This window comes from Balaenoptera borealis (assembly GCF_965194805.1).
Source record: "Balaenoptera borealis genome assembly, chromosome: 4".
Lineage (NCBI taxonomy): Eukaryota > Metazoa > Chordata > Mammalia > Artiodactyla > Balaenopteridae > Balaenoptera > Balaenoptera borealis.
This window is the reverse complement of record NC_138861.1, coordinates 136,411,259-136,426,661: the sequence shown is the minus strand read 5'-3', so window position 1 is coordinate 136,426,661 and position 15,403 is coordinate 136,411,259. Positions and strand designations below refer to the sequence as shown.

At 33.0% G+C, this 15,403-nt stretch overlaps 1 protein-coding gene and 1 long non-coding RNA gene across 6 annotated transcripts in view; one reads left to right on the top strand and one right to left on the bottom strand.

Annotated features, from left to right (window-relative positions):
* Positions 1-15,403, top strand: part of LOC309627649 — an 80,169-nt gene that overhangs the window by 19,578 nt on the left and 45,188 nt on the right. For all 4 annotated transcript variants that reach the window (XR_014243890.1, XR_014243891.1, XR_014243892.1 and 1 more), the window contains exon 2: positions 5-11,675. This is a non-coding gene — a long non-coding RNA (uncharacterized lncRNA). The remainder of the gene's footprint in view (positions 1-4; positions 11,676-15,403) is intronic.
* HSPA4L (heat shock protein family A (Hsp70) member 4 like) overlaps positions 11,682-15,403 on the bottom strand; it is a 50,862-nt gene continuing 47,140 nt past the window's right edge. For both annotated transcript variants that reach the window (XM_082389771.1, XM_082389772.1), the window contains exon 20: positions 11,682-13,008. In XM_082389771.1, coding sequence (XP_082245897.1) covers positions 12,817-13,008 — 192 coding nt within the window. In that variant the 3' untranslated portion in view covers positions 11,682-12,816. The remainder of the gene's footprint in view (positions 13,009-15,403) is intronic.

Sequence of the window (15,403 nt, the reverse complement as noted above, 5' to 3'; positions counted from 1 at the left end):
AGAGGTATATCTATTTCATATTTGGGTGACCTTGAAAAAGTGTTTGATTTTAGTAATAGATTTCTCTATACTTGCAGTTTCTATAAATGCAATTAATATCCAGAGAACAGCTGATTTTTACATACCAATAATCTCATTATAGGAAGACAGCCATATGAAAATAGGGGCTCCCAGGGAGAATATAGTTATATGAAGATGGAGGCAGAAGTTGGAGTTATGCTGATTTTTATATACTAATAGATCTTTTTGTTTGTGAAACTAGGACACAACATGCAATACAAGAGTATGGTAACATAATCACTACTTCCAGTCCACATGGAAAATTTTGTTGAGACGGTTGTTTTAAAGTTGTCTTTGAGTTTCTTTGAGAGTAAGAGCCATTTTATTTTAATACTTTTTATGTTGTAAAATATAGTATACCTGTTGAAAATTACATTTCAACACTTCTGAACAGTTTGATAAATAAAGTGAACACCCATATTACACAGTTCAAGAAATAGAATGTTGCCCCCACCTTGGAAGTTCCTTTCTCTTCCTGATCACAACCTTTTCCATTTCTCCAAAGTTAACCACTATCCTGACTTTAATTGTAATAATCTTTGCTTCCTTATAGGTTTATGCTTGTATATGCATCTCTAAAAAGTGTAGTTTCATTTTGCCTGGTTTAACACTTTATGTAAATGGAATTAACATAATATGTATTTCATGTATGTGTATTTCTCGTTCAGCATCATGTAAGAATCATCCATGTTGCATGTAGCTGTAGTTTATTATATTCACTCCTGTATGGTATCAGAGTATTAGAGTATGACTATATCAAGGTTTATTTATCCATTCTACTATTAATGGAAATTCTGGTTGTTTCTTGCTTGGGACCAAAGCCAGTTATACTGCTATGTAAATGTATTACCAGCATGTATCCTGGTGTCCGTATGCATGAATATCTTAAATATCTTGAACTGGAGTGTGTATAGTATATTCAACTTTACTAGGTAAATGCCAGCTGTTTTCTGAAGTGGTTTTAGCAATTTATACTTACACCAGCAACAGTGAGAGTTTCTGTTCCTCCAAATCCTTGTCAACACTTGGTATTGTCAAACTTTGAAATTATTGCCAAGCTAGTGGGCATATAGTGTTATCTCGCATTAATTTTAATTTGCATTTTCCCTGGTTACAAATAAGGTGATAACATTTTCATATGTTTATTGATCATTCCTCTAGTGAATTGCTTATTCAAGGGTTTGCCCTTTTGTCCAATAGGCTGTCTTTTATTTTATTTTATTAATTTATTTTTATTATTATTTTTTTGGCTGCGTCAGGTCTAGCTGTGGCGTGTGGGATCTTCATTGAGGCATGTGGGATCTGTCATTGCAGCACATGGGCTCTTCAGTGTGGCGTATGGGCTTCTCTCGAGTTGTGGTGTGTGGGTTTTCTCTCTCTAGTTGTGGCACAGGGGCTCCAGGGCACGTGGGCTCTGTAGTTTGCGGCGCATGGGCTCTCTTGTTGAGGCGCATGGACTCAGTAGTTGTGGTGCACGGGCTTAGTTGCCCCATGGCGTGAGGGATCTTAGTTCCTGGACCAGGGATCGAACCCACGTCTGCTGCATTGTAAGGCAGATTCTTTACCACTGGACCACCAGGGAAGTCCCTAGGCGGTCTTTTAAAAAATAGATTTGTAGGAATTTTTTGCTGGATTCTGGATACCAGCTATTTATCATTTATTTGTGTTTCAAATATCCTCTCCCACTTTGTGACTTATCACTCATTTTGTGTCTTAATTGAATTTCTTAATTTCATGGCAGTTGAATTTTTCAGTCTTTTCATTTAGGATTGTACAAATCTTTTCCTACCTGGATGTCATGAGGTATTTTCTTCTAATAAGTTTTGATACAAATATTGAATCATGAAGTTGTACACTGGAAACGAATACAATGTTGCATTTTAATTATACCTCAGTTAAATGAACAAACTTCTGTAGTTTTGACTTTCACAGCTAAGTCTTTAGTCTACTTGGATTTGATTCTTCTTTATACTGTGACATAGTACTTAGTTATGTGTTTTCCCCCATGTGGATGGCAACTTTCCCCTGTACCTTTTAGTGAGAGTCTGACCTTTGTCCAATGTTCTATATTGTCACCAAATGAATGGTCTTTTTGTGGGCCCTCTATTCTGTTCCATTGCATTCCTGCACCAATATTACGCTATTTTAACTAAAGCTTAATAGCTTTATATGTATAATGCTGTAGCCGATACCCTGTTTTTATTTTTCTTTAAGAGTGTCTGCAGTTCTTGGCTTTTTGCATTTCAATATAAATATTAGCTTGTCATTCTCCAAAAGACACCTGCTGAGATTTTGACTAGACTTGCATTGCATTGAAATTGGAACTGTATTGAGTCTATGTAGCAATTTTGGGAGAACTGTCATTAACAAGATCAAGTCTTCCAATTTTTGAACATGGTATTTTTCTTCATTTAGGTCTGCTATAATGTCTCAGTAATGTTTTATAATTTTTTCTATCTATGTAGATTATATAGAGACCTCTCACAGAGGTCTTTTTTTTTTTTTTTCCTGAATCGTTCGTTGATTTATCTTTTAATCTTTGTGTTTTCCTGTTTTTACAGTATTTTTACAATGAGTATGTTACCTTTTAAATTATTTATTTATTTATTTATCTGAGGTATAGTTGCTGTCCAATATTATATGTTTGAGATATACAACAGTGATTCATAATTTTAAAGGTTATACTTCATTTATAGTTATTATAAAATATTGGCTATATTTCCTATGTTATACAATATGTCCCTGTAGCTTATTTATTTTATACATAGTAGTTAGTTTGTACCTCTTAATGCCCAACCCATAACTTGCCCCTCCCCCCTTCCATCCTTTCATTGATAACTACTAGGTCATCCTCTATATTTGTGAGTCTGTTTCTTTTTTGTTAATTCACTAGTTTATTTTTTAGATTCTAAGTGATATCATACAGTACTTGTCTTTTTCTGAGTTATTTCACTTAGCATAATACTCTGCAAGTCCATCCACGTTGTTGCAAATGCAACATTTCTTTTTTATGGCTGAGTAGTTTTCCATTGTATATATACACCACATCTTCTTTATCCATTCATCTGTTAATGGACATTCAGGTTGTTTCCATATCGTGGCAATTGTAAATAATGCTGTTATGAACATTGGGGTGCATGTATCTGTTCAAATTAGTGTTTTCATATTTTTCATTTATATACCCCAGTGTGGCATTGCTGGATTATATGGTAACTCTACTTTAAGTTTTTTAAGGAACCTCTATACTGTTCTCCATAGTGGCTGTACCAATTTACATTCCTGCCAACAGTGCAAGAGGGTTCCCTGTTCTCCACACCCTCTCTAGCATTTGTTATTTGTAGAGTTTTTTATGATGGCCATTCTGACTGGTGTGAGGTGGTACCTTAGTGTAGTTTTGATTTGCATTTCTCTAATAATTTGTGATGTTGAGCATCTTTTCATGTGCCTATTGGCCATCTGTATGTCTTCTTTGGAGAAATGTGTATTTAGATCTTCTGCCCATTTTTTGATTGGGTTGTTTGTTTTTTCTTATTGAGCTGTATGAGCTGTTTGTATGTTTTGGAGATTAATCCCTTGTCAATTGCTTCATTTGCAAATATTTTCTCCCATTCTGAGGGTTCTCCCATTCTGAGGGTTGTCTGTCTTGTTCATCATTTCCTTTGCTGTGCAAAAGCTTTTAAGTTTCATTAGGTCCCATTTGTTCACTTTTGTTATTTTCATTACTCTAAGAGGTGGGTCAAAAAAGATCTTGCTGCTATTTATGTCAAAGAGTGTTCTGCCTATGTTTTCCTCTAAGGGCTTTATAGTGTCCGGCCTTACATTTAGGTCTTTAATCCATTTTGTTTATTTTTGTATATGGTGTTAGGGAGTATTCTGATTTCATTCTTTTACACGTAGCTGTCCAGTTTTTCCAGCACCGCTTATTGAAGAAACTTTTCTCCATTGTATATTTTTGCCTCCTTTGTTATAGATTAGGTGACCATAGGTGCATGGGTTTACCTCTGGGCTTTCTATCCTGTTCCATTGATCTATATTTCTGTTTTTGTGCCAGTACCATACTGTCTGGATTACTGTAGCTTTGTAATATAGCCTGAAGTCAGGGAGCCTGATTCCTCCAGCTCCGTTTTTCTTTCTCAAGATTGCTTTGGCTATTCGGGGTCTTTTGTGTTTCCGTACAAATTGTAAAATTTTTTGTTCTAATTCTGTGAAAAATGCCATTGGTAATTTGATAGGGATTGCACTGAATCTGTAGATTGCTTTGGGTAGTATAGTCATTTTTACAATATTGGTTCTTTCCTGGGCTCTCTACTCTGTTCCATTGATTACTGTAGCTTTGTGGTACAGTTTGAAATCAGTGACTGTGCTACCTCCAGCTTTGTTCTTCTGTCTCAAGATTGCTTTGGCTATTTGGGGTCTTTTCTGTTTCCATATAAATTTGAAAATTATTTGTTCTAGTCCTGTGAAAAATGCCCTTGCTATTTGATACAGATGGCATTGAATCTGTAGATTACCCTGAGTAGTATGGTCACTTAAACTATATTAATTCTTCCAGTCCATGAACACATTATCCCTTTCCATCTGTTTGTTTTGTCCTCAGTTTATTTCATCAGTGTTTTATAGTTTTCTGAGTTCAGGTCTTTTACGACCTTAGGTAGGTTTTATTCCTACGTATTGTATTCTTTCTGATGGGATTGTAAATGGGATTATGGGTAGATTTTTAACTCAAAATCAATCTCTTTAATGCTTATGTTTGTTTTCCTTGATTAACTTTGGTAGAGGCTTGTCTGTTTTTAAAAATATTTTCAGGTACAGGTTTTGATTCTTTATTCCATTTACTATTGATTTCAGCTCTTATTTCCTTCTTTACCTTTAACTTCTTTAAGTTCATTTTGCTATTGTCTACCTTTTTACTGGTATTCTTAGGTCATTACATCTTTTACATCATTTTAAGTACATGCATTAAAGCATACAGGCATACCTCAGAGATATTACAGGTTCAGTTCCACACCATGGTAATAAAGTGAATATGACAAAGTGAGTTTCACACATTTTTTGATTTTCCAGTGCCTGTAAGTTATCTTTGGGACTTCCCTGGCAGTCCAGTGGTTAAGACTCATGCGTCCACTGCAGGGGGCACAGGTTTGATCCCTGGTCAGGGAACTAAGATCCTGAATGCCGTGCTTGGTGCAGAAATAAAATAAATAAATAAATGAATAAATAAAAATAAAGTTATGTTTACCCTATACTGTAGTCTATTACGTGTGCAATACCATTAAGTCGAAAAAAATACGTACATACTTTACGTAAAAAATACTTGATTGCTAAAAAATACCTACCATCCTGTGACAACACACGGTTGCCATAAAGCTTCAATTTGTAAAAAAGTGTCTGTAAAGCACAGTAAAATGAGGTATGCCTGTATAAAATTCTAAATTAGTGCTTCTGCTGCATGTTACCAAGTTGCATTTTATATGCAGGTTCATTTACTTAAAGATTGCTGAGTGCTTATTATGTGCACGCTCATGTACTGCAATGAAAGAAAGAGTAGGTCCAAAAGAGATTGAGGTTTAAGGGGTACAGCTGCCATTTAAAGCAAGTTTATATTGTCGTTCAATTAGAAGTATTTTTTGATTTTCAACAGGATTTTACTTTTCTATAAGTTCATTTTTTTTCAATTCAAGCATACGGAATTTCTTTTGGCTATGGTGTCATGTTTACTAAATATTACATATTTATGTAATAGTTTTACCTAATAGCTGAGTGACAGTTCATATAATTATATTAGATATAGGTTTTAAAGTTCTATTCATTTCTCTTTATACTTATAGCCTACTACCAGTTATCACTGTTATTGTGGGCCTAAACTTCTTTTCGTAATTGTCAATCGCTTTATATATTTAGAGGCTGTTGTTGCAGAGTTATGTTTCTGGTGAATTGCTCTACCATTATTAAAACTCTGTATCCCAATACTCCCCCCCTCTTTTCCCCACTTTGGAAAGGCAACTTGATCTGATTAATAAGTTTCTTTTGATTGGCATTTTCTTATATTTTTTCATTAATTTACTTTCAACTATTACATCATTATGTTTAAGAAGTGTATTTGTAAACACTACATATAGTTCTTAAACTGCTAAGTTTATGGTACTTATATTGCCATAACTACTGATATTTGGATTTCTTTTATTTCTCTTTGTTCTTTGCTTCTCTTTGCCTTCAACAGGGTTCATTTTCTTTACTACAGATTCCTAGTTATTTGTTCTTAATTTAACGTGAATCTTGTTATGTCTAAAACCAATACACAAATCCTTTTCAGCGAGGTTAAACAGGAGACCAGATGTAATTGTGAAGAAAAGTAAGGAAATGCTGCTCAACAGAACTGCTTCAAATTGCCTTTTGGGATTTGCAGAATGCATGAACCATCCTGAACCGATTTCTTTACCTTTCAGCAGAGGGGAGAGCTTGAGGATAAAGTATTAGGAGGTACTTACAGTCAACGGACATTCCTTCTTCACTTCGGGAAGGTTATCACCTCTTTGCTGTTTAATCACTAGGGATTATGGGTTAAAAAAAAAAAAGGGCGAAATCCTCTCCAGTTCTTCCCCACATCAGGATAAGATGAACAGGAATGAACTGCCAACTGGTCAGCCTTCTAGACTTTGAAAGTATTTATTTCCGTTTCATTGGAAAGTTAAGTGGGGGTATAAATATTTTTCTGAGTTGAGGATTTATTATCCTTCTTATTCTCACAAACTGTTCAAGCACTAGAAGATTAAGCACCAAATGCTGTAATCTAGACCAGAGGACCTCAGTTGTTTTCTTATCCCAACATGCTATTTGACACATTTTCAACTGGAATAGCAATTCTCAAAAAGAGGTTAGGAGAAACTTGGGCAGGGAGCTCCTCTTTGTGTACTGAAAATTTCTGAAGTCTAGTTCATTTATTGCTAGGTTTTCTCTTCTAATATAAAGTTATTCGCTGACAACACAGTATTAGCAAACTACTACTGTAGTTTTCAGAATCGATATCATTTGATGGTTTAAAAAGTTTGCCAATTTACTCAGAACCCTCACTGCCAAGCAAGTTTATGTAAATGACTCTGATGACCTGTCCACAAACCACCAAGTCAGTGAAGTTCACTAGGTGAACATTAAGCCTCAGGTGTGTAAAACTCATGGTTCAAAGAGTAAGTAGATAAATATATTTATACTTACATAACTTCTTGACAATGTGCACTTGCCATCCAAAAATGAAATGCATTTATCAATTGCTATTTTGTTCACTAGTATGAAGATGCCATTTTACATACATAGAAAATGTTTTATATACTTTGATTCTGTCAAATGTAAACATTTTATAAATGTTTGTGAACCAAAATTGCATGCCACATATATATTAGCGTCGTATATAATAACATTACTGACTTAACATCACAAACCATTCTCATGTCTGCTTATTGAAACTAAGGGTCTGTTATATGCAGTTTATAGACACATCACACTTGATTATGATTTTCTGCATTGCACCGGTCACTCTTTGTGCTGAAAACAAACTGGGAAATTGAGAAATCAAATGCAGTAGTTTTCTTTAAAAAAGAAAAAAAAAAAATAGCTAGTAGGTACTAAACTGCCAGAAGGTATTTTATACTAATGACTGGAGTCGGAGTCACTATGTGTATAAATTATTTTAATAATGGTTGGGGAAAGGAAAAATGACTTTGATGCCATATTAGTACTAAACAATTCAGTAACTTGATTAAAAATTTGCTTCTATATTAAACAACAATGGCTTCATCCTGCCAAATATAACATGTTTTACTTTTAATGTGAGTCTCCTTCCAAGACACTAAGCCATAAAAGTATTATTTCAGGGGAAGAAACCACAACATTTTAAAGTTTCCTTTGCTTAGCTCTCCATTTCTAATTACATTTTTACATCTACATTCTGGGTGGGTCCATATGATTTCAAGAGCATGTTAACTCAAGGTCTTGGAAGCAAAAAATTTAAGAAATTCTGAAAAAAAACAAGGAGGATGCACAACACATGTATGTTATCAGAAAGCAGCAAAGAATTGAAGTTGTCTGATCTTTAACAACTATTTTGAATTTCTGACCCTTTTTGTTACATTGATATCTGGATTAAAAATGAGGGATGTTGATTACTTAATACACAGTACTCACAAAATTGACCTCTTTTGGTCTAGAACTACTTAAAAGTATTCAAAGGCCAGAATATGAAAAATCTATTAAGCCACTATTAAATTTTAGAGAAATTACATATGGAAACTTATAACATGGCTTTTCAAGTATAAATTTGAGTCAAAAAATTCTTAACAGTAAGATTTGGTTTTAAAGTAAAAAGAAGACAGGTAATAAAATTAGCTATCAAAGTAATCGTAAAAGAAGTATTTTTTAAAATCCATGAAATAAAAGACTTAATAATCCAAAATAAAACAAAATATAATTGAGAGAAATATAATGATTATTTAAGAGTCCAGAACTGAAAGATAAAACAAGATAACAGGAAAGACTAAGATAATTTCCATTTATAGTGTATATACTATAATGCAGTTAAACTAAAACATGTTGAAGTTCACTAATCTCTTTATAGGATGGGTAATCAGTACACTTCCCTAATACTCATCATGTGACCTAGGACATGACAGTAAATTAGAGATTCCAAAGCAAAGATCATTACCATTTATTTTTGTTGTTGTTGATACGGATTTTGACCTGCCTGACAGACTGAGTCAAATGTTCATGATTCAATTGTTAGTTTTCTTTCTTTGACTTGAAAGCTCCAAGTCATTTAACAATGTATCTTAACAGACATGCCTTTTCTTTTAATACTTACTCCAACAATATGCTAGAGGTACCCCTAGAGATCTGGAAGGTGAAAGAGCCATTACCCCCTATAGGTACTGACCACTGCCATAGACATTTAGGGGTTTTTCTTCTAAGCAGTTTGCTAATATTCTAAAAATTCCAGGTACCCTGTTATTGTATGAAACAATTACCCTTGAATTTAACAAGGGAAAAAAAACTTAAGACATCTGGCTATATTATAAACCCAGAGCTGTTTGGTTAGGAAACATGAGTATATGGAAGAATATTAATTTTAGTTTATTGTGTATTAGAGATGTGAAAGTAAAATAACTAAAGCTTTTGTTTGTTTTGGTTAAAGACCTGGTCTTGATCTGCATTAAATCTTATGACTTTTTATCAAAAGAAAAGATTATGTGCTTCCTGGAAGTTGTTTTAAAATTATACTTTGGCTTAACCTTGAGAAAAAAAAAAGGTAATTTTAAAACTGTTTTCTCTTTTTTGATCAAAAAGTCTGTCTCTTCTGAAATTGACTAAGAAGATTAGTTTGGTAAATGACTGATAGTTATAAAACATACTGTAGTTAAGAGGATAATAAAACATTAGAATCAAACTTTATAAGCATCCCTACACCTTTGTCATTTGAAAAGTCATCAGTGGCTGACTTTAATCAATGCCATCAGATTTTAAATACTGATGTATCAATACAATTAGATATGCCTCTCATTAAGTTTTACAGAATCCACTATCACAAAACCAAATTCCACTTAAAAGTTCTGAAGTCTAACCACAAAACAACATCTACTTTAGAACTGAAGTTTTTTTGTTGTCAGATTCTAAAAGCTGAGAAAGGTGAAGTTATATTTTTCTATCACTTCTAAATCTATGATATGTAAAATTAATGCCAAGACTTTAATTGTTGTGAACTACCAAATACCAACTATTAAAAACAAAACAGAAAATCCTATTGGGAATGTTTGTAGGCTTAGTATTACAATTCAAATTTATGAAAACGGAGGGATGGTTAAATCTGTTTTGGGTCAACTGATAACTGTATTCAAATATCTATTATCTTTAAATATAATCTTTCAAAACAGTTGAAGCTGTGCTAATTTGGATAAACTGTTTTAACATATCACTTTATTATATTGATAACTGATCCCCCAAATTCACTTTAAACACTTCTAGCTAGGGAATATAATCATACTAAAAATTGACCCCCTAAAGTCTAAGAAATCTTTATTTCTTCTTAATTAAAGTCTAATTTTTACCTTTTTAAAATTGAGATTATCTGTTATTCCAATAGCCTACTTCTTTGGTGTGCTGTTTGTATCAATAGTTGTTTTAAAACTTAAGTATTCTGTATATTGCTAAGGAATTAAAACATCACAGACTTTCTTTTGTTACATTATTTAGCGAACTTTGTTTTTAAAATCACCATGTGATTGGCTATCAGGAGTTGATTTCTAAAACCAAATAATTTATACTTTTCCATAGAGTCGTAGTGTATTAGATTAATACATTAGATTAATCATATCCTATTAATCCTATTAATCATTTCCTACATACTTAGTTCTTATTTGCTTACTACAGGAAAACATCCTATTTTGCAATGTATTTTTTAAAATAACTTCTAAAATAGTGGCTTATTTTGAAAAAAGATCTTTAATTTTTCATCTAAGCACTGCATATTTCATACAGATTACAATTAAACTGAACCCATGCCTTCTACCCAAAACTATATTAAGGAGAACATTTTCTCTTTTATTACTGTATTCAATAAATAATTATAAGGTTAAGGGCTTTTGAAAATCATTTAAGTTGACTAAATGGGTAGGAAAAGTATACATATTATCTTTGGATATATTTAACTTATTAAATGAAGTGTTACATAACTGTAGGAATTGGAATGTTATAATTCTGACTAAAACACAGAACTATATAAACTGACTTAACGGAACTGAAAAATGTCTGGATGTACTACACAATTCAGACGCAGAAAGGTTTGTTCCCACATGTTCCCAATTAGTTTTGGAGGTACAGCTCCTAACAAAGTGGGTGGAGATTTTCTTCATAACAAAAAGCTGTGAACTCCCTATGTGTACTGTTATATATTCCCTTTCATAACTTTTATGCCCTTACTGAAGTGAACCATATATTCAACATACAAACGAAAAGTAACAATACATGCTTTTAAAAAAATGTATTTCATCATTACTAATGGATATAATTACTTCATTAGTTTGAAAACATTAAAAAATATATTGGGCCTATATGATTTTTTAATGCAAAAAAGGGACATCTCCCTCAAAAAGGATGAATAAAAATCCCTGCAAAATGCACTGCTCCATACTTTCCTTTCAGTGCAGACTACATTGTAGAAACAGAATCTCTCTTAGAGAACTAGTTGTGAGAAGTAACAACTATCCCTAAAGATATTAAACTCTCAATTTTTATTACTTAAGAAAAGCCCACATTAATTTTTTTTTTAATTTGTAATATAAAGATGATGTAGCTTTGGGGAAAACTGAGCCTTTCAAAATTTTAACCTATGTCAATCTAGTTGATTGGCATTAAGAACACAAGTGCCCATGCATTGTCTATGCTTCTTTTTCTTGTAGGTTGAAAAGTCATTTCATTCTGCTCCCATATCAAGCTTCTGCACAGAACTGAACAGTGTGAACAAGTCTGGTGATGAAGCACAGATTAAGTCTTTAAAATATCTTAATTTCACAGCCCCTCAACCCATATAATTTATATACGAAGCACCAAAACTGGAGCCAAGGTCTGAACAGGTAACGTAACAGCAGGAACTATAATTTAATCACATCATATCATATTACACTATGTAACATTCTATATTTTGCCTGTTGATATGTAACACAGTTAAGTTTATTACAAGCAGTATTTCCTAAGACCTATGGTATAAGTGCTTCTTTTCAAGTATTACTGCTTATTTAGTGTTTATATGTTAACATTAAGTAAATCAGTGATAAATGTATATAATGCAATACACATTGTGCCGTTTCTCCCTGCCCTCTGTTAACATATTAACAAAATCAATTAAGAAGACCAAAACAACTGTTAAAACTAAAACAAGGTTATCAACATCACAGATGCATGTCTGAGTAGGTCAACAGCATTTCCCCCTTAACATGAAGGTATTTTCATCAAAAATGCTTCATCATTTTTGGGCCAGCATTACTTTAGCAGAAGCTGGTCTTCAGGACAAGTAGATCAGAAGTTTCAAGTGCTAAAGACACTGAATTACTCTGAGAAACATCAATCCACATGACTAATGAAAAGAAGCTAACTGCTGGTGTAACCTTAACATAAAATTGTGCGTTTTCCCTTTCAGTGTGTGATTTAGTTCATTTATATGATGAAAACAAAGTTTTGAAGTTCTTATGACACACCAACGAGATGGACTAATTTGTCAAGGAACCTCTTATTTGTTTTAATATTTAAATTATAACAATACCATAACTAGAAAAAGGTCAGTGACTTGGTGGCTTTAAACCACATCAATTTCAATATTTGTTTTTCAAAATAATGATGCAATTAAATCTATGCTTCTGCAACAGTAGCACAATACAGTATCCTTTCCTGAATAAAGGAGCTGAGGTTTATCCAAGGAGAAGCTTTAAATAAGGTTGCCAACTACTTATCAATCTTGCATGTTTGACATAAAATATATTAGGAAAGCTTAAACTGACTTGTTAATGTATATTCAGCTAAAGCTTCACATTAAGCAGCAAAGGAAATGAACAGAGGTGCACTCAATGTATAACACTTTTCAAAACTACTCCAAAAAACAAATGACAAAAAGTGGTTAAGAACAACTAAACATCTGTTGTGTGTACCAGATGTAAAAGAAGAAGAATGGACCCTGTGGTTACTTGTACTGTTTGAAATATGTGAAGGTAAAATTAAGACTTAGTCCACTTCCATCTCTCCAGAAGATTTAGTATGCTGTGTGCTGTCTTTTGTTGTATCTGGTTTAGTTTCAGTCCCACTCTGTCCATCCACTGGTCCGTTGTGTTCACTATTAGCTTTTGCCTTGTCTTCAGCAACCTCTACTTTCGGTTTGGGCTTATAAATGATGGGGTTACAGAAATGATCCAGTTCCTAAAGACATGAAGAAAATTGATTATATTAAAAATATTATGTAACAAGTTACCATTAACATTCTAAAGTCCACATTAACTTTCTAAATTTCCACATAATTCCACATTCCTGAATAGCTGTTGGCTCAGCTAGATAACCAACTAATTCTTAAACTACCTTAATGAAGGATTTAACTTCTCGGCTAGTGTTTGTCAGGGGTGATAAGAAACTATTCAGTCTTTAATAATACATTCTGTATTTACTGTTCCTAAAATTTTTTCCTCATAATTTGAATACAGTTTATTTTGGCAGGAATAGTTTTTATTTTATTTATTTTTTTGGCTGCACTGCGCAGCATGTGACATCTTAGCTCCCTGACCAGGGATTGAACCTGGGCTCTTGGCAGTTAGAGCGCGGAGTCCTCACCACTGGACCGCCAGGGAATTCCCAGGAATAAATTCTAATTCATTCCTTTAAATTATGCCGAGAGCTCTGTTATGAAAATTACATCACGTAATACCTATTGCATAAATTAAAGTTTCTCAACATTTACATAAAAAGTTTTAATAAATGGAATTATATAAATATACACACTAACTTTATTTATTTTCTGAAAACAGCTCAGTAGCCTTTTCTGTTGAAAGAAAAATAAGCCATGAAAGTAAATTCAACTTAATAATTTAAAAGAGATAAATTTTCCATATCCTTGCTTTTTCTACACAGAAATAAAAGACCATTTCAGATAAAGCTACTGAAACACTTAAAGTTCTTTCAAGACCAGTGTCACAGATACTGGGATAGGGACGGAAACATAGGAAGTAACATCCTTGGGGAGTGTTTTAGTGCACACTGGTCTTTATCACACTCTGCATCTCATCTGATTAGGAGTAAATTACTATAGATTCTTTGCCAAACTTTCTCAAAAGGAGAATACTCTTATTGTTTTATGATTTAAAAAAATACCCGTTTTGGTACAGGAAAAGTTGCTCAACATCACTAATCATCAGAAAAATGCAAATCAAAATCACAATGACATATCTCACACCTGTCAGAATGGCTATCATCAAAAAGAACACAAATAACAAATTTTGGCAAGGATATGGAGAAAAGGGAACCCTAGGTACACTTTTGGTGGAAATGTAAACTGGTACACCCATTATAGAAAACAGTATGGAGGTTCCTCAAAAAGCTAAAAATAGAATTACCATATGATCCAGCAATTCTACTTCTTGGTAAATATCCAGAAAAAATGAAAATACTAATTTGAAAAGATACATGCACCCCAATGTTCCTAGCAGCATTATTTACAATAGCCAAGATACGGAAGCAACCTAAGTGTCCATCAACAGATGACTGGACAAAGAAGATGTGGCACGTGTATACAGTGGAATATTACTACTCAGCCATAAAAAAAGAATGACAATTCACTTGCAACAACATGGAGGGTATTATGCTTACAGAGAAGGACAAATACTGTATGTTATTACTTACATGTGGAATTTTTAAAATGAAGCAAATGAGTGAATATAACAAAAAAGAAATAGATTCACAGATATAAACAAACTAGAGGTTACCAGTGGGGAGAGGAACTGGGGAGGGGAAAGATAGGGGTAGAGGATTAAGAGGTACAAACTAATATGTATAAAATAAATAAGCTACAAGGATATATTGTACAACATAGGGAATACAGCCAATATTTTATAATAACTTTGAAGTATAATCTATAAAAACAATCACTGTGTGTACACTTGAAACTAATCTTGTAAATCAAACATACTCCAATAAAAAACACCCTAAAACCTGTTTTTGTTTTAAAAATGAATCAAATACCTACAGACATACTGAACTAGATTAAAAAGAATCACCTGAAATTCCATCTCCTATAGATTAACATAACTAACCTTTTGGTGAACATCCTAGATGTATGTCCATGCACACACACATCTCCAAACATACAAATCTATGAACATGCTAATTGATACAGTGAGATTACAGAATCTAAATAAAGTTATCTTTCCTTTTTCACTCAACAATATGTTGTATAAATCTATATATCTAAATAGATTTATCTCTGATATCTTAAATACTATATTTAATTGTCAAAATGTGTTGTAATGTTGAAATATGCATCAATTTATTTATCTAGTTTCTTACTGATAGGTATTTAGGTTGTTGCCAGGTTTTTGCTATCATAAGCAAGGGTATTTATCTGCATATACTTACGTAACAGTCAAATTAAGATGAATTCCTAGAATTGTAATTTCTGCATTAAAGGGTAAACTCATTTTAAATTTCTATACATATTCTGAAATGATGTCCCAGAAAAACGGTAACAAATTTAACCAAGTTGCTCAGGAAGAGCATCCATTTCTTCACACCCTTGGCAATTATGGCAAAGATTGTGAATGTAAACACA